Genomic DNA, 22913 nt, shown 5'->3' on the forward strand with positions numbered 1-22913 from the left:
GACTACTACTGGGGGGCACTGGATAGGGGAGGTCTACTACTGGGGGGCACTGTACAAGGGGGACTACTACTGGGGGCACTGTACAAGGGGGACTACTACTTGGGGCACTGTATGGGGGGGGGGACTACTACTGGGGACACTGTATAGGGTGGGACTACTACTGGGGGATTACTATTGGGGGTACTGCAAAGGGGGGGGGGGTGCCAGTCCATTACATTGCCAGGGGCGCTTGGATCACTAGATACACCCCTGACCCTGACACACGGGGGCACAGTACAGCGCTCACGATGGATAAACCCCGACACACGGGGGCACAGTACAGCTCTCACGTTGGATAAACCCCGACACACGGGGGCACAGTACAGCTCTCACGTTGGATAAACCCTGACACACGGGGGCATAGTACAGCTCTCACATTGGATAAACCCTGACACATGGGGGCACAGTACAGCGCTCACGATGGATAAACCCTGACACACGGGGGCACAGTACAGCTCTCACATTGGATAAACCCTGACACAGGGGGGCACAGTACAGCTCTCACGTTGGATAAACCCTGACACACAGGGGGCACAGTACAGCGCTCACGATGGACAGACCTTGAGCCACAGGACATTTACCCCAAATAAAGGCCACACACACAGCATCTCTCTATCTCAGGGATGACCGGATCCTGATCCCGGCAGAACAGACGGTGATACATGAAGCCACTACACCGTACCTGGAATATGTCGTTGGCACACTTGCGACACAGGTTATGCTGGCAGGGCAGGATCACTACGGGCTTGGTGAACATCTCCAGGCAGATGGGGCAGATCAGCTGCTTTTCCAGGTTGTCCATGGTCTGAGTATCTCCCCCCAAAGACTTAAAGCCCACCGCAAAATTCATCACTTTGCAGGACAAGACACGGAGCAGTTCTCTGCACAGGACCCTCGGCCAGGAGACCACAGGCTTTCCCAACGTCAGGAGGTCTGATACTGGACCCTCTGGGATGGGAAGAGATACCTCTAACCCCTATCTCCCCCAGGGAATTAAAATGTCCCAGACATGACGTCCATAGTCCCTCTGCGCTGCCCTCCGGACAGTGTTAATAGTCAGTATCGGGAGGGGGCCGGGGGGCATTCCTACATGTATTTATAGCTCCGGGATAAGGACAGACATTGATGGGAGGGGGAGGCCGCAGCTGTCATTCACAGCAGGTGATTCTGACTCACACAATGACATGCAGAACAACAAATACACGTCCACGTATCCCGAGAGCACAGCGCCAGCACTCGTCATACCCGCAGGAATGTCCGCCTCAAGCTCCTCCCATGCCAGCATGCGCTACCATGTGTGACGCCAGGTCCTGACAATTCTTATGCTCAAATCTAATAGCCCATGGTTGCCGGCGTCAACGTGTTTTTGGGGATATAATCGCTAGATTTAAAGTGGCTATGAGGTTTAATGCAAAATCAGGTTGGGTTGAAGGTAAAACAGGAGATATGGTAAGAACTTACTTTTGTTATCTCTGTTTCTATGAAGTCCTTAGGGTCCACAGGGATACCTTGGGGGTATAGGGCTTGGCTCCAGCCACTGGCACCACAGAGTTAAAGATGTCCCTCCCAGAATGCACCGGGCCCCCTCCTATACCCCACCCCAGGCCAAGGCACCTCAGTTTTAGTATCAAGCCATAGGCCGGGAGAGAGGAAAAAAGGAAGAAGAAAGTCTGGAACACACAAGATTCACATTCTCATAGAAAAGGGAGACAGAAACTGGTGACCAGAACACCCCCCTACGGAAGCACAGGGCGTCAGGGCGGGCGCCCTGTGGACCCTAAGGACTTCGTAGAAACGGAGATAACAAAGGTAAGTTCTTACCATATCTCCTGTTTCTACCTCAGGGTCCTTAGGGATCCACAGGGATACCTTGGGGATGTCCCAAAGCAGTATACTTCAAGGGAGGGGACGCTCCTGTGCCGAGAGGAGAACCCGCCGCCCGAAGGAAGCATCCTGAGAAGCAAATGTGTCAAAGACGTAATGCCTGACGAAAGTATGGACAGAGGACCACGTGGTCGCCTTACAAAGCTGAAGAGCTGAGGCGCCACGTCGAGCTGCCCACGAAGGTCCCACAGATCTGTAGAATGAGCTTTCACAGAGGGTGGCACTGGAAGTCCCTCATGAGTGTATGCCTCAGAGATCGCCATGCAGATCCAGCATGCCAAAGTCTGTTTATGGGCAGGCCAACCCCTCTTATGAAATCCATATAGGACAAACAGAGAGTCCGATTTTCTCAAAAAACTAGTACGGTCCACGTAAATCCGCAGAGCCCGTACCACATCCAAAAGAAGCCTCACCAGCTGAGAGATCAGATGAATTAAAGGCTGGGACCACAATTTCCTCGTTAATGTGGATACTAGACACCACTTTAGGAAGGAATTCGGGACGGGTAAGAAGTACCGCCCTATCAGACTGAAAAATTAGAAAAGGGGGACGACACGAAAGAGCCCCCAAATCCGACAGCCTTCTGGCTGAAGCAATAGCCAAAAGGAGCACTGTTTTTGCAGTAAGCCATTTCAGATCCACCAAACCCAAAGGTTCAAATGGAGAATCCTGTAGCGCCTTCAGGACCACAGCCAGATCCCATGGAGCTACCGGATGGACATAGGGAGGCTGGATGCGAAGGACACCCTGCATAAAGGTACGGATATCAGGCCGCGTAGCAATCCTTCGTTGAAACAAAACCGACAGGGCCGAAACATGCACCCTCAGTGAAGCAAGGTGTAGACCTAAATCCAAGCCTGCCTGAAGGAAAGCCAACACTCTCGATATTCTAAACTCATGAGGATCGTACGCTTTAGGGCGACACCACTCAAAATAGGTATGCCACACCCTGTGGTAAATTCTAGCTGAAGCCGGCTGAGCATGTAACATGGTATTGACCACCGCTCTAGAGAAACCCTTGGACCTCAAGAGGGAAGTCTCAAGAGCCACGCCGTCAAAGATAGCCGACTCAGGTCCGGGTAGAGACAAGGACCCTGAGACAATAGGTCTGGCCTCTGAGGTAACAGCCAAGGCGTGTCGATGGATGGACACTGGAGATCAGAGTACCAACTCCTTCTGGGCCACGCAGGGGCTACCAGCAGGTTCTTGCCTCCTTCCTGCCTGAACTTTCGAATTACTCGAGGCAGCAGGGAGAATGGAGGAAACAGGTACGCGAATTGGAAGTTCCATCGTGCCGACAGAGTGTCCACCAGGAGAGCTCCCGCGTCTCATGTTCGGGATCCGTACGCCCACAGCTTGCGGTTGTGTCTGGAGGCCATGAGGTCTATTTCGGGAAGACCCCACTTGTCCACCAGGAGTTGGAACACCTCCTGGTGAAGAGACCATTCCCCCGGGTGTACATCGTGGCGGCTGAGGAAGTCTGCCTCCCAGTTGAGCACACTCGGAATGAAGACGGCCGAAAGGACCGGAAGATTGCCTTCAGCCCAAGTCAGAATACGGGACACCTCCCTTAGAGCCGCTTGGCTTCGAGTTCCTCCCTGACGATTTAGGTAAGCCACCGTGGTGGCGTTGTCTGACTGAACCTGTACAGGTTTCCCCAGCAGGAACGGTCTTGCATGCTGCAGCGCCTTGAACACTGCTCGAATTTCCAATATATTGATTGGCAGGTCCGATTCCTCTGACGTCCACCTGCCCTGGAAGACGTGTAGGCCTGTCACAGCGCCCCAGCATCGAAGGCAGGCATCAGTTGTTAGAAGGACCCAATCCGAGATCCAAAACGGACGTCCCCTGCTGAGATGAGACTTTTGTAACCACCACGTCAAAGACAGGCGCACTTCCGGAGTGAGCCTGATCATCTGTGTCTTTATTCGACGGGGATTTCTGTCCCATCTGGACAGGATCAACATTTGTAGAGGCCTGGAATGGAACTGGGCATACTCCACCATGTCGAACGTTGACACCATGGACCCCAGTAACTTCATCGCTGAGAGAAGAGACACTCGGCGACTGCTTAGAACATTGCGTATCTTGGACTGCAACAGGGCTATCTTTTCCTCCGTCAAGAAGATCCTCTGTTGCTGAGAGTCCAACAATGCCCCGAGATGGACCATTCTCTGAGAAGGAATTAGAGAGGACTTCTTCCAATTCACTATCCAGCCATGAGCCTGCAATACTGATATTGTCAGTTGTAGATGGCTGCAAAGGACTTGTGGTGACCCTGCCAACAACAGAAGGTCGTCCAAGTAAGGTAACAGGCGAACTCCCTGCAACCACAGGTCTGCCGCCATTGCTGCCATTACTTTTGTGAACACCCGAGGAGCCGTGGAAAGGCCAAACGGTAGAGCCTGAAACTGGTAATGGAGGTCCGACACTGTAAATCTGAGGTAACGCTGATGAACCTTGGCAATGGGGATATGCAGGTAAGCATCCTGAATATCCAGGGCCACCATAAAATCCCCAGGTTGCATAGCTAAAACAATAGAACGCAGAGTCTCTATTCAGAACCGAGGGACCCTTAAAAACTTGTTCAGGGACTTGGAGGTTGAGTATAGGTCAGTATGATCCATTTGGCTTTTGAACCAGAAAAAGGTTGGAGTAATATCCGGTCCCTCTCAGGGATAACAGAACAGGTTCTATTACTCCCATCTGAAGCATAGAACGCACCGACTCTTGGATCGCTAGAGCCTTCGTTGGATCTGAAGGACCTGCTGTTACAAAGAACTGATGAGGATGCCTTCTGCGGAAGGAGAGGGCATATCCCTGAGATACCACCTCCCTTACCCAAGTGTCTGTGGTGGTTTTGAACCAACACTGGGCGTATTGCAGAAGTCGGCCTCCCACCTTGGGATCCCCCAAGGGGAGGCCCAAACTGTCAGGATGAGGGTTTGTCGTCCGGCTTGGCAGCTGGACGTCTGGTACTCCAAACTTGCTTCTTGGTCTTAGCTGACTTTTTGGGACCTGAAGGTCTCGGAAAAGACTGAACCCTAGGTTTTCCCGGAGGGCGATAGGGCCGAAAGGACGGATTTTTAGACCCAGACGGAGTCGGGGCTGAAGGTAGACATGCCGATTTGGCAGCTGCCAACGTGTCCACTATTTTATCCAAAGCTGGTCCAAACAGGACCTGCCCATTGTAGGGTAAGCATTCCAAGCCTTTCTTGGATTCAGCGTCCGCCCTCCAAGAACGTAACCACAAGGAGCGTCAAGCGGCCACAGCCGCCGCAGAAATCCTTGAAGTAAGCAGGCTCAAATCCAAAGCTGCTTCGTTAACATACGTAGCGGAATCCCGAAGGTTACCCACTAACACAACCTGTTCGCTGGTACCCTCAGAAGCAAATGATGCTTCCAAAGCGTCCGCCCACCTTTCCATAGCCTGGGCCACCCAGCAGGCAGCCATAGCTGGTCTAGATGCTCCTCCAGCAAGGGAATAGATGGACTTTAGGCACACCTCCACTTTACGGTCTGTAGTATCCGTCAGAGAAGACATAGACGGAATAGGCAAAGTTGCGCTCTTTACTAAGCGCGTCACGTGAGCATCCACCTGAGGAGGAGACTCCCATTTAGTGAAGTAATCTTCCGCAAAGGGATATGTGCGAGCCAGACGCTTGTGAGGTTGAAATCTTTCTCCCGGAGATTTCCAGGCCTCCTCCATTTGATCAACTAGCTGACCAGATAGAGGGAAAACTGCTGCAGCTCCTTTAACCTCTTTAAGATAAGCATGGGAAGGCGCTGCAGGTAAGATGTCGTCAGTAATTACCATGGCCGCACAGAATGCCCGTATGAGGCCTGGAATGTAAATACTAGACTTAGCCTCTGACACTCCTCAAGTAGGGACAGAGGCTGACAAATCTAGAATTTCGCCCTAATCAGACGAGTCGTCATCCTCATCATCCTGAGTGGATGGATATGACAATAACGGTCTTTTAGCAGGTCTAGATGGATCCTGCTGAGAGCCCCGCACCCCAGAATCAGACAAACCTGGGTCAGCCTGATTAAGGATATGTTGCGGGGGGCACTGCATTACTATCGGCCACGGAACTCCCAGAACAGGAGGCGTGACTACCGCCGTACCCATGGAGCCCCCAGCCCTGGGGACGCCGGACTGTGAGTCAGCGGGCGCCTACCGCAGACGCACGCTGCTTACCTTATGTAGCCCCCCCGTAGGTCCGGCCACAGTCCAAGGCCCCCGGGGGTACCGCTAGCTGGAACCCCCAAGAGCCCGCCGAACTCCCCGGATCACTACCGGTGGTGGGCGCTGGCGGGGGTGTCGGAGCGGTAGCATGGACGTCCACTAGACAGTCCTATGCTACCGCTCTTGAAGATCTTCAGGGGCTGTTATACACAGCCCCCCTCTGCAATGACCCAGCTCCCGGCCGGGCACCTACTGAAACTGAGGTGCCTTGGCCTGGGGGCGGGGTATAGGAGGGGGCCCGGTGCATCCTGGGAGGACATCTTTTAACTCTGTGGTGCCCATGGCTGGAGCCAAGACCTATACCCCAAGGTATCCCTGTGGATCCCTAAGGACCCTGAGGTAGAAAACTAATTGGCCCTTTAAGACGTGCGTCCGTCTGTCCGATCACGCTGGTGCTCGCAGATCACAGGCTATTACACGGGGGCCACATTACAGCATAACTCTACAACCAGATTTCTCAACGGCTTTAGATCATCTAACATTCCCTGAGATGGTGACATGTACTGAGAAGCACCCCAAACTCTGAGGGGTACAGACATTCTGCATGCAGCTAAAGGCTAGTAATTGTGATTATACATGTGTATTCCTTGTGTTCTATTCCCGCAGCACCCCCTGAATCGGAGGGAGGGGTACACCTACCATACATAAGAGGTACAGCTTCACAACCTGTATGAAAGAACAGACACAAGTGTGGCATTGGGTGAGCGCGGCACTTTATTACACCCCTCCTGCAGTTTATACGGTCAGAACACAGTGTTGTACTGTACAGGGTACACATCGGAGCGCGGTCAGAACACAGTGTTGTATTGTGCAGGATACATATCGGAACGCGGTCAGAACACAGTGTTGTAGTGTACAGGATACACATCGGAGCGCGGTCAGAACACAGTCTTGTACTGTACAGGATACACATCGGAGCGCGGTCAGAACACCGTGACGCCAGTGTGCGGTACATGGTCACATGCTATTCTCACCAATATGTTGTCACATCCATGTTGCTGGTGAAAGCTGAGAAATTTGGCAAAACCAAAACAATATTACCAGCTGAAAACATTTTACTTCCATAGTCATAGAGTCCCCAAAGTGCCGATTGGATGCGGTCTGTGAGTAGCAATGAGACGCAGGACACTGGGCTCCTAATGGCAATATGGCTGCTGCCTGGTCTGCGTAGCAGAGGTTGGACGCTCATCTCCAGCCCATCTGTGGTTCATGTTCTCCATATCACCAGCAATGCCGAGGAATCAGCAGCCCCCAGCAGCAAAGCCATGGATCTACACGCTGGTGGTCTATAGCAGGGTCCTAGTGGCCTCAGAGGAAATAGCAGAAGTCAAGCTGGAGGGTCCATAAAGATTAAAAACAAAGGTTTGTCCAATACTAGAAATGATTAAAATGACCCGGCTGAGCCTTCCCCAATACAGGCCGCTGATAGGTATTTACACTGAGGAATTGCTGTCCCAACATGCCGGGGACCCCAGTTACGTCATCTAGAAAACAAGCACTATTGTCCTCTAACCGTGTCTCTGTACCTGCGTGGCTACTGGTGACCATACACCGCTGAGGGAGAGGGGTGCGATAATACTGTCCCAGTGACATAGGAGAAGGGGCGTGAGAGGGACAGCGAGGTGCTGCCGCTATATAATGATTGGCATGAAGTCCTGACATGTACACACATTGCCGCTATCTGCAGCTGATGAAGGAGGGAGTGAGACGTGATTCAGGGAAGGGGAACGATGGTCTGTGTAGGAGGCCACAGCTAAGCGCTCCACGGCAGCCCTGATCACTTCTGCATAAGGTAAGAGAGAACAGGGGGCTCAGAGTCTGCGTTGGGTTCCCCATGGGACGGATGAGGATACAGGGGTGCAGAGTATTTGCCGTGGTGAGGGTCTACACAATATCCAATGCAGAAAGGCAAGGAGGCGCTCCCACACTGGGGCAGGAATGAAGGAGCACACAGGATACTCTTTGGTAGAGATGTACAGAAATATCTCAGTCTTATGCTGCGTCTCCTCCTCTCGTCGATGGCTGTGAGTAACCACATCCTGATCCTCCTTGTCCGATGAGAGATGAAAAGAGCTAGAGAGTGAGGAGGTTATTCTATGGCCTCTCCATGACGTGGAGAGAAGATCGGAAATAATGTGGAAGCTGCTATTGGCTGTTAGGACACCTCTCGCCTTCTCCCAAAGAGCAGGAAATCTTCAGAGGTGACAGGAAACAGCTTCTATGCAGATAATCGCACGGGGCCAGGATTCTGTGGAACATAAAAAGAAAATTAGAATCGCTGCCAATAACCAAAGATATAGCTCATAGCGCGGAGACGGGAGCAGGAGAGACCGGCGTCTCCTCACATACAGCATAGATACATGTCTGGGCAGTGTAATGAGAGAGACCGGCGTCTCCTCACATACAGCATGGATACATGTCTGGGCAGTGTAATGGGAGCAGGAGAGACCGGCATCTCCTCACATACAGCACAGATACATGTCTGGTCAGTGTAATTGGAGAGACCGGCGTCTCCTCACATACAACATAGATACATGTCTGGGCAGTGTAATGGGAGCAGGAGAGACCGGCATCTCCTCACATACAGCACAGATACATGTCTGGGCAGTGTAATGGGAGCAGGAGAGACCGGCGTCTCCACACATACACCACAGATACATGTCTGGGCAGTGTAATGGGAGAGACCGGCGTCTCCTCACATACAGCACAGATACAGGTCTGGTCAGTGTGACGGGAGCAGGAGAGACCGGCGTCTCCTCACATACAACATAGATACATGTCTGGGCAGTGTAATGGGAGAGACTGGCGTCTCCTCACATACAGCATAGATACATGTCTGGGCAGTGTGACGGGAGCGGGAGAGACCGGTGTCTCCTCACATACAGCATAGATACATGTCTGGGCAGTGTAATAGGAGCAGGAGAGACCGGCGTCTCCTCACATACAGCATAGATACATGTCTGGGCAGTGTGACGGGAGCAGGAGAGACCGGTGTCTCCTCACATACAGCATAGATACATGTCTGGGCAGTGTGACGGGAGCAGGAGAGACCGGTGTCTCCTCACATACAGCATAGATACATGTCTGGGCAGTGTAATGGGAGAGACCGGCGTCTCCTCACATACAGCATAGATACAGGTCTGGGCAGTGTAATGGCAGCAGGAGAGACCGGCGTCTCCTCACATACAACATAGATACATGTCTGGGCAGTGTAATGGGAGAGACTGGCGTCTCCTCACATACAGCATAGATACATGTCTGGGCAGTGTGACGGGAGCGGGAGAGACCGGTGTCTCCTCACATACAGCATAGATACATGTCTGGGCAGTGTAATAGGAGCAGGAGAGACCGGCGTCTCCTCACATACAGCATAGATACATGTCTGGGCAGTGTGACGGGAGCAGGAGAGACCGGTGTCTCCTCACATACAGCATAGATACATGTCTGGGCAGTGTGACGGGAGCAGGAGAGACCGGTGTCTCCTCACATACAGCATAGATACATGTCTGGGCAGTGTAATGGGAGAGACCGGCGTCTCCTCACATACAGCATAGATACAGGTCTGGGCAGTGTAATGGCAGCAGGAGAGACCGGCGTCTCCTCACATACAGCACAGATACATGTCTGGTCAGTGTAATTGGAGAGACCGGCGTCTCCTCACATACAACATAGATACATGTCTGGGCAGTGTAATGGGAGCAGGAGAGACCGGCATCTCCTCACATACAGCACAGATACATGTCTGGTCAGTGTAATTGGAGAGACCGGCGTCTCCTCACATACAGCTGACATACAGCATAGATACATGTCTGGGCAGTGTAATGGGAGAGACCGGCATCTCCTCACATACAGCACAGATACATGTCTGGGCAGTGTAATGGGAGCAGGAGAGACCGGCATCTCCTCACATACAGCACAGATACATGTCTGGGCAGTGTAACGGGAGCAGGAGAGACCGGCGTCTCCTCACATACAGCATAGATACATGTCTGGGCAGTGTAATGGGAGAGACCGGCGTCTCCTCACATACAGCACAGATACATGTCTGGGCAGTGTAATGGGAGCAGGAGAGACCGGCGTCTCCTGACATACAGCACAGATACATGTCTGGGCAGTGTAATGGGAGAGACCGGCGTCTCCTCACATACACCACAGATACATGTCTGGGCAGTGTAATGGGAGAGGCCGGCATCTCCTCACATACAGCACAGATACATGTCTGGGCAGTGTAATGGGAGCAGGAGAGACCGGCGTCTCCTCACATACAGCATAGATACATGTCTGTGCAGTGTAATGGGAGAGGCTGGCATCTCCTCACATACAGCACAGATACAGGTCTGGGCAGTGTAATGGGAGAGGCTGGCATCTCCTCACATACAGCACAGATACAGGTCTGGGCAGTGTAATGGGAGAGGCCGGCATCTCCTCACATACAGCATAGATACAGGTCTGGGCAGTGTGACGGGAGCAGGAGAGACCGGTGTCTCCTCACATACAGCATAGATACATGTCTGGGCAGTGTGACGGGAGCAGGAGAGACCGGCGTCTCGTTAGATAATGAGATATGGAAGGAAGAGATTGCTGACATAATAGGGAAGGACAGCGTATGGATTACAGCTAATGGTCAGACCTTCAGTTGATATATACAGAACTTACTGCGTTAGGAATTCTGCCGCTGCGGCTCGGGGTGAATGGGAGGTCCTGGGGATGGCTGCATATTGATGACATCACCTGCAGAGGACAGTAACAGAGTAAATTACAATACTGGGGTACCAGAAAATAGGAGGAAAAGCAAATTCACCACTTACCATCTTCTGCTCTTATCTGAGCTTCCAGGTCTTCAGGATTCACACACTTATAAGATTCATCTTCCTCCGGAGGCTTACAGCGGCCGCAGCAAAAGGCACAGCAACAGCAGCAGCAGCAACACGTCACCAGACTGCAGCAAATCACCAGGCCCTGTAATATATAACGTCAGAGGAGAAAAATACACCAGGCCCTGTAATATAAAACGTCAGAGGAGAATAATACACCAGGCCCTGTAATATATAACGTCAGAGGAGAATAATACACCAGGCCCTGTAATATATAACGTCAGAGGAGAAAAATACACCAGGCCCTGTAATATAGAACGTCAGAGGAGAATAATACACCAGGCCCTGTAATATAAAACGTCAGAGGAGAATAATACACCAGGCCCTGTAATATATAATGTCAGAGGCGAGTAATACACCAGGCCCTGTAACATACCACGTCAGAGGAGAATAATACACCAGGCCCTGTAATATATAACGTTAGAGGAGAATAATACACCAGGCCCTGTAATATATAACGGCAGAGGAGAATAATACACCAGGCCCTGTAATATATAACGTCAGAGGAGAATAATACACCAGGCCCTGTAATATATAACGTCAGAGGAGAAAAATACACCAGGCCCTGTAATATATAACGTCAGAGGAGAATAATACACCAGGCCCTGTAATATATAACGTCAGAGGAGAATAATACACCAGGCCCTGTAATATAAAACGTCAGAGGAGAATAATACACCAGGCCCTGTAATATAAAACGTCAGAGGAGAATAATACACCAGGCCCTGTAATATATAATGTCAGAGGCGAGTAATACACCAGGCCCTGTAATATACCACGTCAGAGGAGAATAATACACCAGGCCCTGTAATATAAAACGTCAGAGGCGAGTAATACACCAGGCCCTGTAATATACAGTATTCCACCCAAACTCCAGCCGTTCCTCAGTCCCTGTAATATACAGTATTCCACCCCAACTCCAGCCGCTCCTCAGTCCCTGTAATATACAGTATTCCACCCCAACTCCAGCCGCTCCTCAGTCCCTGTAATATACAGTATTCCACCCCAACTCCAGCCGCTCCTCAGTCCCTGTAATATACAGTATTCCACCCAAACTCCAGCCGCTTCTCAGTCCCTGTAATATACAGTATTCCACCCCAACTCCAGCCGCTCCCCAGTCCCTGTAATATACAGTATTCCACCCAAACTCCAGCCGCTCCTCAGTCCCTGTAATATACAGTATTCCACCCCAACTCCAGCCGCTCCCCAGTCCCTGTAATATACAGTATTCCACCCAAACTCCAGCCGCTCCTCAGTCCCTGTAATATACAGTATTCCACCCCAACATCAGCTGCTCCCCAGTCCCTGTAATATACAGTATTCCACCCAAACTCCAGCCGCTCCTCAGTCCCTGTAATATACAGTATTCCACCCCAACATCAGCTGCTCCCCAGTCCCTGTAATATACAGTATTCCACCCCAACTACAGACTCATTCCAGTCCCTGTAATATAGAGTATTCCACCCCAACTACAGCCGCTCCCCAGTCCCTGTAATATACAGTATACCCCCAGTCCCAGGCGCTCCCCAGTCCCTGTAATATACAGTATTCCACCCAAACTCCAGCCGCTCCCCAGTCCCTGTAATATACAGTATACCCCCAGTCCCAGCCGCTCCCCAGTCCCTGTAATATACAGTATGCCCCCAATCCCAGCCGCTCCCCAGTCCCTGTAATGAACCACTTCTGCTTGAAACCTCTCTAACTTTCAGCCTTGACGCGCTGTATTGGCTACTAGCACGCCTCACTGGTAACTCATCCTCTCTGAAGGAACCACCAGCATCCTCATGATTTTCAGACCTTCGCTTTATATCATCATAGGACGTACTGGCACGTCAGTTTCTGGACTCTCCTGTCCATGTAACATGCTCAGATGTCTATCCCATAGACCCACAAGCTTCATCTCATCGGTCTGATGGCTATCTGCCATGTCAGCAATGCTCAGATCTTGTGGATCTTTTGTTGGGCAGTGAAAATATGGAGAACGACTTCAACATATTCCATCAGAACAGATTCCCATTTACCCTGCACAGAGGTCTTTATTCTCGGCTTCTGATTAGCTGGTTACTGGCTTCACCCCTTATATTGTAAGGCAACTTCATTTCTTCATAGACATTTAGTTGCATTGCAAATTCCACTCTGGTTGCATTAAGACACAGTTTCACATGGAATCAGTATGATTTGGTTAAAATCCCGACAGCGGCAGCCTGGCAAGGGTGAAAATCCCGATCATAAATTAAGGCAAGTATCGCTAACCTTTCTAACCCTCCATTCGGGGTGCCTAATCCTAACCTCCCCCCCAAGTGCCTAAACCTAACCTCCCCCGCAGCCTAACCCTGTCTCCCTGGGGGGTGCCCAACCCTAACCTCCCCCCGGGGGTGCCTAACCTTCCCCTTACCCTAGCCTTCGATTGGTATGCTGGGTGTCAGGCTCCCGGCGTAGGTCTAATGACAGGCGTCGCGATTTAAACGCCTGTCATTAGTACCTTGCCGTGATTAGACAGTCGGGAAGCCGGTGGTCGTCAGCTTCCCGTTTCACATACAGGAGTATTAATCTTCATACGACTATCAACATTAAACCGGCTTAAAGGCTCTGCTTTCTACTGCAAGATTGTGTGACCTGGTGACATTCACGTCACCTTGATCACATGGAGATACCACCGTCTCATCTTTGGGAGCCATCAATGTCTCTGTAGGCTTTTGTATATCTTGTACCTATTCCTCAAGAGACAAATGACCATCATCTGCATGATCAGCTCCTCAGCACCAGTTTTAGACACAGTTTTATTATCTGGAACTGTAACCCTTTGGGAAGGCTTCACTCCTTCAGTCATACCGTGAAGCTGAACGTCCCCGCAAGGTATCTCATCCATCTTTTAGGGAGTTTCCCAACTTTCATATTTAGTTCCCATCTTGCACAGGGGTACATTTAATGAGGACATTATCCCTCTGGGAGCATCCTAATTTGTTCAAACATGTCACCGTTTGTTTGCTGTTCATTATACAGGTCACACTGCATGCCGGTCTTTTCACGACCAACCAGTAGTAACTCCTTGAGTTCCTGTATTTCTGCCCCACTAGGTTCAGCAAAAACATCTAGTCCCATTTTGGGTCTAGAATCCAATATCAGCGTGTTGTCCAACTTTTTTTCCTCTTCTGATCTTCCCATTTCCAAGTGGCCTTTTTCTTTAGTAGCGTGGATCTGCTCTTCCAGCTGGGTAATTTTTCCCATAGCGCTTTCCAACTTGTTCTCAGGCTGTAGAGATTGAATCTGAAGATATGGAGAGCAGTCAGTCAGTCTTTTGTACAGCGATGTCAGATTCTGCCATGTTCAGTTTACACTGAAGCTCCAGTTCTCAGGCATACATGGCCATTTGGAGATTTTGCAACTGTTATGTCTACTTAGACATTTTTCAAGGTTCTAATTCACCCAAAGATTCAGCCAAAGAGTGCGGCGGGCAGACACTGATGTAGCCGATGCTCTAGAGGCCATAAGACTAGCATCCAAGGTTGTATCTCCAATATACAGTAGGAAGCTGCATCCCTTATGTGAGCTTTATAGGACATCTGATCCCGGGAGGCCTCTAAGGGGAAAGAGTCTTCTAGGGTATCTGCCCAGCTCTCAATTGCTTTAGCCACCCAGGCAATAGCCATAGTCGGACGGGCAATGGCTCCTGACAGAGAATACACAGGCTTAAGGCCAGCCTCAATCTTTCTATCCATAGGGTCCTTCAGTGAGGAGGCTGTAGGGATAGGTAATCGTGTAACATGGGACTCTACCACTGGGGGAGCCTCCCATTTTGCGCAATGAGCTGCAGGAAAAGGGTAACAATTGGTCAGGCATTTTTGGGGCTGAAACCTCTTACCAGGCATCTGCCAAGCTGCCGCCATGTGTTCAGCTAGCTGATAAGAGAGGAAACTCTGCGAAAGCCACTTTTTTCTATAATATAGTGGGTGCTTTGATTTGGGGACGGGCTCATCATCTTCTATTTGGAGGATAGATCTGACAGCTTGCACCAAAGCATGTATATTGATTTTCGACTGATGCTCTTCCTCCCGTGAGGGAGACTCAGGGCCTGATTCAGAGACGCTCGCTGATGACGAGCGCTCTGAACGGGGTTTTTTTTTTCTTTTCGCCTCCAGCCCACTTGCAAAGCTGTGGGTGACCACCCACAGCATTACGCGAGCGGCCTGGAGATGGTCGCGATTATCGCGACCATCGGGCTTGCGACGAAACCCTGTGGCAGGGTCTCGGCTCCCGCAAGCCCGAGTGGACTTCCTGCTCTATTAGCTTGTACCTGTTGTGACAACCCCATAGGAGGAATCACTGCCGGGACTGCCAATAGTAGCTAGTGCCTGAGAAAAGGAAGCCCAGGGGGGCAGCAGGGCAGGGGCTGATTGGTCTGGAGTAGAACACTTTGCACATAGCCCATCCTGAATTAAATCCTCCTCATTAAGCCGGCTGCACAGGCTCTGCATGAGAGCAGTATAGGTGCAGCCGCTGGCCTGTGCTAGACATAGCACACAATATAGGTCTGAGCAATAATGTATGTGACAGTGTTCACCAATACAAGTGTGCATGAAGTGTAGTGACCCTGCCTAGGCTTAGACAAGCTGCAGGAGAGCACAGCACAGAGTATGGTACTGTGCAGTGTGCAACCAACTGTTTGTGACAGCATTCACAAATACAAGACATGTGAGGTACAGAGGACCCTAAATACACTTGTATGTCAGGGTTATAGTGAGAAAAAGGGAAAGGCATAAGCTGACAGTATAGTGAAAATATACAGACAGACAGCACTAGTATAAGTCACATACGATGCAGAAAACAATATAACTGCACAAGGGCGCTAAATTCAACTACTCAGACCCCAAAAGCTGGTAGCGCTACATAGCCTGACTCCAAGGAGAGGTATGCAAGGGGAGGGGGACAGGACCCGGCATTCCCAGAGAGCTGTGGCTGAGCCTGAAGAAAATGGCCGCCAGAGACCTCTGAGGGGGCGTGGTCGGAGGAGAGCAGCTCAGAGCGGCTAGACCTCAGCGGAATGGCGCCCTGAGCTGGCGGTGGATCACGGTTGGAGCCGGTGTTCGCGCTCAGAGGTAAGACTGCTGCGCCACGGGCTACCGCAAGCGGTAACCCGCTTTCCTGTCCCCTAGAGTCCGGGCTGCAGTCTGGGGTCCTGCCGCTGGGGCCGGCTAGCAAGGTCCCCAGGAGCCCGTCGAAAGTACAAAGCGGAGTTGGAGTTGCGGCGCCCAGAGGGGTGATAGAGTGGCAGTGCAGGCGTTCAGAGGACACTGTTATGCTGCGCACTCAACATCACAGGATTGTACCTCTGTGATGTTCCCCAGCACCTTCAGCAAGGGGGCTCGTCTTTCTAAAGACAGTAAGCAATCATCATCATCATCTTGCCTTAAGACGCCTGCATCTGCTGTATCCTGTGACCACCAGAAAGGCAGCAAACACTTCTCCTTTCTCCAGCTGCTCTGGATGGAGCCCAGTGTCTCCAAGCTGCAACCATCTGCCAGCTACCAGCGCACACTGGTCTATAGTGAGGGACCAATCAGCCAACATTACCCAGGAGGTGCTGCAGCAGCGTGCCCACACATACCCAGGAGTAAGCTGTTCCAGGTGCCGCGTAGGAGCCTGGTAGTGGCAGGAAATCACCCGCCCACAGCGCAGTGGGAGGAGTCAGTAACAGGCGGTCGCTGACTGAGAGGGAATCGCTAGGAGTGGTGGAGTAAGCCCACTCGGGTCACTCAAGGACAAGTAACCACCCCCTATTCTATCAGTGACAGATGTCTGTGGTCACCTGGTGGAGCGAGGACATCCGGTCACTGTGTGTCACTGAGGAGAGGACATTCCATGTTAGGCATTTGGTGTGAGGTCAGGTTGGTAGCTGCTTGGTCACCAGCGCCCCCTGTGGGTCCCTGTGTGTATATACAGATAATCAGGCAGATGTCTGTGGTCACCTGGTGGAGCGAGGACATCCGGACACTGTGTGTCACTAAGGAGAGGACATTCCATGTTAGGCATTTGGTGTGAGGTCAGGATGGTGCCTGCTTGGTCACCAGCACCCCCTGTGGGTCCCTGTGTGTATACAGATAATCAGGCAGATGTCTGTGGTCACCTGGAGGAGCGAGGACATCCGGTCACTGTGTGTCACTGAGGAGAGGACATTCCATGTTAGGCATTTGGTGTGAGGTCAGGTTGGTGCCTGCTTGGTCACCAGCGCCCCCTGTAGGTCCCTGTGTGTATACAGATAATCAGGCAGAGGTGGGAATCTGAGGCTACGTGATGCATTTCTTCCTGTGACTAGAGGTGATGCTTTAATAACAATACGGGATATCCCAGCACAGACTTAGTAACGCCCGGGTGAGCCCCTCTCACAACACTAAAGGCTCTGGTAGAGAAACATCCAAGCTGAATCGCATGCAACATTGTGAATGGGTTAGAGGAACAGGTAACTGCACTACCCACTGCCAACATAAAGGTGCCGAATAGTCCCAACTTCTGTATGAGCAATAAACATCACACTGCTTAGAAGACTGTGCGATGCCCATCACCTGCTGTATTCTGTGACCCACAGAGCTAACACTCTAATTCGATCCCCGGCTGTCATGTAGTAAACCCAGCATCCAGAATCACAGCTCCGTTTGCTATCCTACAGTACTGATCCAATGTAAGCGGTCAGGGTGAACCAGCCACAGTCACCAGCTAAGAGGTGCTGCAGCAGCTGCACTAATACCCAGAAGTAATAGGTTACCGCTGCAGGTGGAGAAGTCTTTATCTCTCTCTGAGTGACATCTTCCCTTAAATCACATCACCGGACCAGCACGGCCGGGTCACATCCTCACAAGCCCCTACTCCGTACCTTGAACCAGCATTTGGACATGAGGAAGTAATATTTTACACTCTCCTCCCCGAACTGCTCAGCGACATACAGGCCCATAGAGCCGTACTCGTCATAAATCTTGCGCTTGGGTGGTGTTAGCGTTGTTTATCTCCTTGAACTTCTCGGCTGCCTCTGGGTTTTCTGGGTTTTTGTCCGGGTGATACCGAAGGGCCAACTTCCTGCGGAGACAGCCGGGAGACAGTGAGCGCAGACAGGCAGGAGACAGTGAGCGCAGACAGGCAGGAGACAATGAGCGCAGACAGGCAGGAGACAATGAGCGCAGACAGGCAGGAGACAATGAGCGCAGACAGCCCGGAGACAATGAGCGCAGACAGCCCGGAGACAATGAGCGCAGACAGCCGGGAGACAATGAGCGCAGACAGCCGGGAGACAATGAGCAGAGACAGCCGGGAGACAATGAGCAGAGACAGACAGCCAGGAGACAATGAGCAGAGACAGACAGGCCAGGAGACAATGAGCAGAGACAGACAGCCAGGAGACAATGAGCAGAGACAGACAGCCAGGAGACAATGAGCAGGAGACAGACAGCCAGGAGACAATGAGCAGAGACAGACAGCCAGGAGACAATGAGCAGAGACAGACAGCCAGGAGACAATGAGCAGAGACAGACAGCCAGGAGACAATGAGCAGAGACAGACAGCCAGGAGACAATGAGCAGAGACAGACAGCCAGGAGACAATGAGCAGAGACAGACAGCCAGGAGACAATGAGCAGAGACAGACAGCCAGGAGACAATGAGCAGAGACAGACAGCCAGGAGACAATGAGCAGAGACAGACAGCCAGGAGACAATGAGCTGAGACAGACAGCCAGGAGACAATGAGCAGAGACAGCCAGGAGGACAATGAGCAGAGGACAGCCAGGAGACAATGAGCAGAGACAGCCAGGAGACAATGAGCAGAGACAGCCAGGAGACAATGAGCAGAGACAGCCAGGAGACAATGAGCAGAGACAGCCAGGAGACAATGAGCAGAGACAGCCAGGAGACAATGAGCGGATACATCGAGGCCTCCCCTGGCAGTGTCCATCACCTGGGAGCAGGGAGTATGGAGCCAACCCCATCAAAAGCATTATGTTTGGGACTATTTAAAGGGATTTTCCATTTTAAAGTAACTAACGCACCATACTCCAGGCAATTCCATTGTCAACATAAATATAACAGCAAAGACAGCCCCTTTCTCCTCTCCACCCCCCCCAACCCCTGGCCCTTCCTCCCTCCTTCCCCTTCCTCCCTCTGCCCCCCCCCCCAACCCCTGGCCCTTCCTCCCTCCTTCCCCCTTCCTCCCTCAGCCCCCCCCCCCCCCAACCCCTGTCCCTTCCTCCTCTTCCACCCCCCCCCAGCCCTTCCTCCTTCCCCTTCCTCCCTCTGCCCCCCCCCCAACCCCTGGCCCTTCGCCCCTCTGCCCCCCCAACCCCTGGCCCTTCCTCCCTCCTTCCCCTTCCTCCCTCTGCCCCCCCCCCCAACCCCTGGCCCTACTCACCTCTGCGCCCCCCACCCCCCAACCCCCTGGCCCTTCCTCCCTCTGCCCCCCACCCCCCTGGCCCTTCCTCCCTCTGCCCCCCCACCCCCTGGCCCTTCCTCCCTCTGCTCCCCAACAAACCCTTGCCCACCTCCCTCCTCCTCTTTTCCTCCCCCCCCAACCCCTTGCCCTGCTCCCCTCCTTCCCCTGCTGCACCCCCCAAACCCCTGGCCCTGCCTCACTCTCCTGGTCTCTGTGCAGCACTAGCCCCTATATAACACCCCATTAAAAATCACTGACTTAAAGAAAACTTGTATGAGCCTGTAATTACCGATAGGCCTTCTTTATGTCATCCTGCGAGGCCCCTTTCTCCAGTCCTAGCACTTGGTACAGAGAGATTCCTGTCCGGGACATCTTTCTCTGAGGTCTGCTGGTCTCCGCCATGTTATTCTGAAAAGAGGCCGGGAGAGGAGATAGTCAGTAATGTCTGTACCTAGAGATACCGGGCTCCAGCACAGTGTGTAATAACTATCACATTATTAATGCCAGGATATACTGAGCACATAGAGGTACCGGGCTCCAGCACAGGGTGTAATAACCATCACATTATTACTGCGAGGAGATACCGAGCACATAGAGATACCGGGCTCCAGCACAGGGTGTAATAACTATCACATTATTACTGCCAGGAGATACCGAGCACATAGAGATACCGGGCTCCAGCACAGGGTGTAATAACCATCACATTATTACTGCCAGGAGATACCAAGCACATAGAGATACTGGGCTCCAGCACAGGGTGTAATAACTATCACATTATTAATGCCAGGAGATACCGAGCACATAGATATACCAGGCTCCAGCACAGTGTGTAATAACTATCACATTATTAATGCCAGGAGACACTGAGCACAGAGATACCGGGCTCCAGCACAGTGTGTAATAACTATCACATTATTAATGCCAGGAGATACCGAGCACATAGTTATTACACACTGTGCTGGAGCCCGGTATCTCTATGTGCTCGGTATCTCCTGGCATTAATAATGTGATAGTTATTACACACTGTGCTGGAGCCCGGTATCTCTATCACATTATTAATGCCAGGAGATACTGAGCACATAGAGATACCGGGCTCCAGCACAGTGTGTAATAACTATCACATTATTAATGCCAGGAGACACCGAGCACATAGAGATACCGGGCTCCAGCATAGTGTGTAATGACTATCACATTATTAATGCCAGGATATACTGAGCACACAGAGATACCGGGCTCCAGCACAGTGTGTAATAACCATCACATTATTAATGCCAGGATATACCGAGCACAGAGATACCGGGCTCCAGCACAGTGTGTAATAACTATCACATTATTAATGCCAGGATATACTGAGCAAATAGAGATACCAGGCTCCAGCACAGTGTGTAATAACCATCACATTATTAATGCCAGGATATACTGAGCAAATAGAGATACCGGGCTCCAGCACAGTGTGTAATAACCATCACATTATTACTGCCAGGATATACTGAGCACATAGTTATTACACACTGTGCTGGAGCCCGGTATCTCTATGTGCTCAGTATATCCTGGCATTAATAATGTGGATAGTTATTACACACTGTGCTGGAGCCCGGTATCTCTATGTGCTCGGTGTCTCCTGGCATTAATAATGTACATAGTTTTATTACACACTGTGCTGGAGCTCGGTATCTCTATGTGCTCAGTATCTCCTGGTATTAATAATGTGATGGTTATTACCCACTGTGCTGGAGCCCGGTATCTCTATGTGCTCAGTATATCCTGGCATTAATAATGTACATAGTTATTACACACTGTACTGGAGCCCGGTATCTCTGTGTGCTCAGTATATCCTGGCAGTAATAATGTGATGGTTATTACACACTGTGCTGGAGCCCGGTATCTCTATGTGCTCAGTATCTCCTGGCATTAATAATGTGATAGTTATTACACACTGTGTTGGAGCCCGGTATCTCTATCACATTATTAATGCCAGGAGATACTGAGCACAGAGAGATACCGGGCTCCAGCACAGTGTGTAATAACCATCACATTATAGGAGATACCGAGCACATAGAGATACCGGGCTCCAGCACAGTGTGTAATAACTATGTGCTCAGTATATCCTGGCAGTAATAATGTGATGGTTATTACACACTGTGCTGGAGCCCGGTATCTCTATTTGCTCAGTATATCCTGGCATTAATAATGTGATGGTTATTACACACTGTACTGGAGCCCGGTATCTCTGTGTGCTCAGTATATCCTGGCAGTAATAATGTGATGGTTATTACACACTGTGCTGGAGCCCGGTATCTCTATGTGCTCAGTATCTCCTGGCATTAATAATGTGATAGTTATTACACACTGTGTTGGAGCCCGGTATCTCTATCACATTATTAATGCCAGGAGATACTGAGCACATAGAGATACCGGGCTCCAGCACAGTGTGTAATAACCATCACATTATAGGAGATACCGAGCACATAGAGATACCGGGCTCCAGCACAGTGTGTAATAACTATGTGCTCAGTATATCCTGGCAGTAATAATGTGATGGTTATTACACACTGTGCTGGAGCCCGGTATCTCTATTTGCTCAGTATATCCTGGCATTAATAATGTGATGGTTATTACACACTGTACTGGAGCCCGGTATCTCTGTGTGCTCAGTATATCCTGGCAGTAATAATGTGATGGTTATTACACACTGTGCTGGAGCCCGGTATCTCTATGTGCTCAGTATCTCCTGGCATTAATAATGTGATAGTTATTACACACTGTGTTGGAGCCCGGTATCTCTATCACATTATTAATGCCAGGAGATACTGAGCACATAGAGATACCGGGCTCCAGCACAGTGTGTAATAACCATCACATTATAGGAGATACCGAGCACATAGAGATACCGGGCTCCAGCACAGTGTGTAATAACTATCACATTATTAATGCCAGGATATACTGAGCACACAGAGATACCGGGCTCCAGTACAGTGTGTAATAACTATCACATTATTAATGCCAGGAGACACAGAGTACGTCAGCCGGCCTATCCTATTTCTCATTTATCTCTTACTGTCATGTAGTAACAGCTTTGTAGGAAAATGTATTCAATGTAATCTATCCTCATGTACCAGGGACAGTGGTAAGGTCACCCCCCCCAACAAGTGACAGGGAGAAGGAACAGTGGCAAGGTCACCCCCCCCCCACAAGGGACAGGGAGAAGGGACAGTGGTAAGGTCACCCCCCCCACGAGTGACAAGGAGAAGGGACAGTGGTAAGGTCACCGCCCCGAGTGACAGGGAGAAGGGACAGTGGTAAGGTCACACCCCCCCCCCCCCGAGTGACAGGGAGAAGGGACAGTGGTAAGGTCACCCACCCCCCCCACGAGGGACAAGGAGAAGGGACAGTGGTAAGGTCACCCCCCCATGAGTGACAAGGAGAAGGGACAGTGGTAAGGTCACCCCACCCCCC

General features: G+C 51.1%; 1 protein-coding gene and 1 pseudogene across 2 annotated transcripts in view; both read right to left on the bottom strand.

Moving 5' to 3' along the window:
- TRIM54 (tripartite motif containing 54) overlaps positions 1-1091 on the bottom strand; it is a 96290-nt gene extending 95199 nt beyond the window's left edge. Inside the window, exon 1 of the mRNA XM_088458095.1 lies at positions 722-1091. Within this exon, the coding sequence (XP_088314221.1) occupies positions 722-889 (168 nt within the window). The 5' untranslated portion in view covers positions 890-1091. The remainder of the gene's footprint in view (positions 1-721) is intronic.
- Positions 1092-6868: 5777 nt separating this feature from the next.
- The window catches only part of LOC148474852 (dnaJ homolog subfamily C member 5-like), a 32883-nt pseudogene continuing 16838 nt past the window's right edge, over positions 6869-22913 (bottom strand). The window contains exons 2-6 of the transcript XR_015872846.1: positions 19747-19865; positions 17915-18114; positions 10981-11131; positions 10829-10903; positions 6869-8420 (exon numbers count right to left, since the gene is read on the bottom strand). The product of XR_015872846.1 is annotated as a dnaJ homolog subfamily C member 5-like (transcript). The remainder of the gene's footprint in view (positions 8421-10828; positions 10904-10980; positions 11132-17914; positions 18115-19746; positions 19866-22913) is intronic.

The sequence above is a fragment of the Taudactylus pleione genome, unplaced genomic scaffold (assembly GCF_031769625.1).
Source record: "Taudactylus pleione unplaced genomic scaffold, aTauple2 ptg000807l, whole genome shotgun sequence".
NCBI lineage: Eukaryota > Metazoa > Chordata > Amphibia > Anura > Myobatrachidae > Taudactylus > Taudactylus pleione.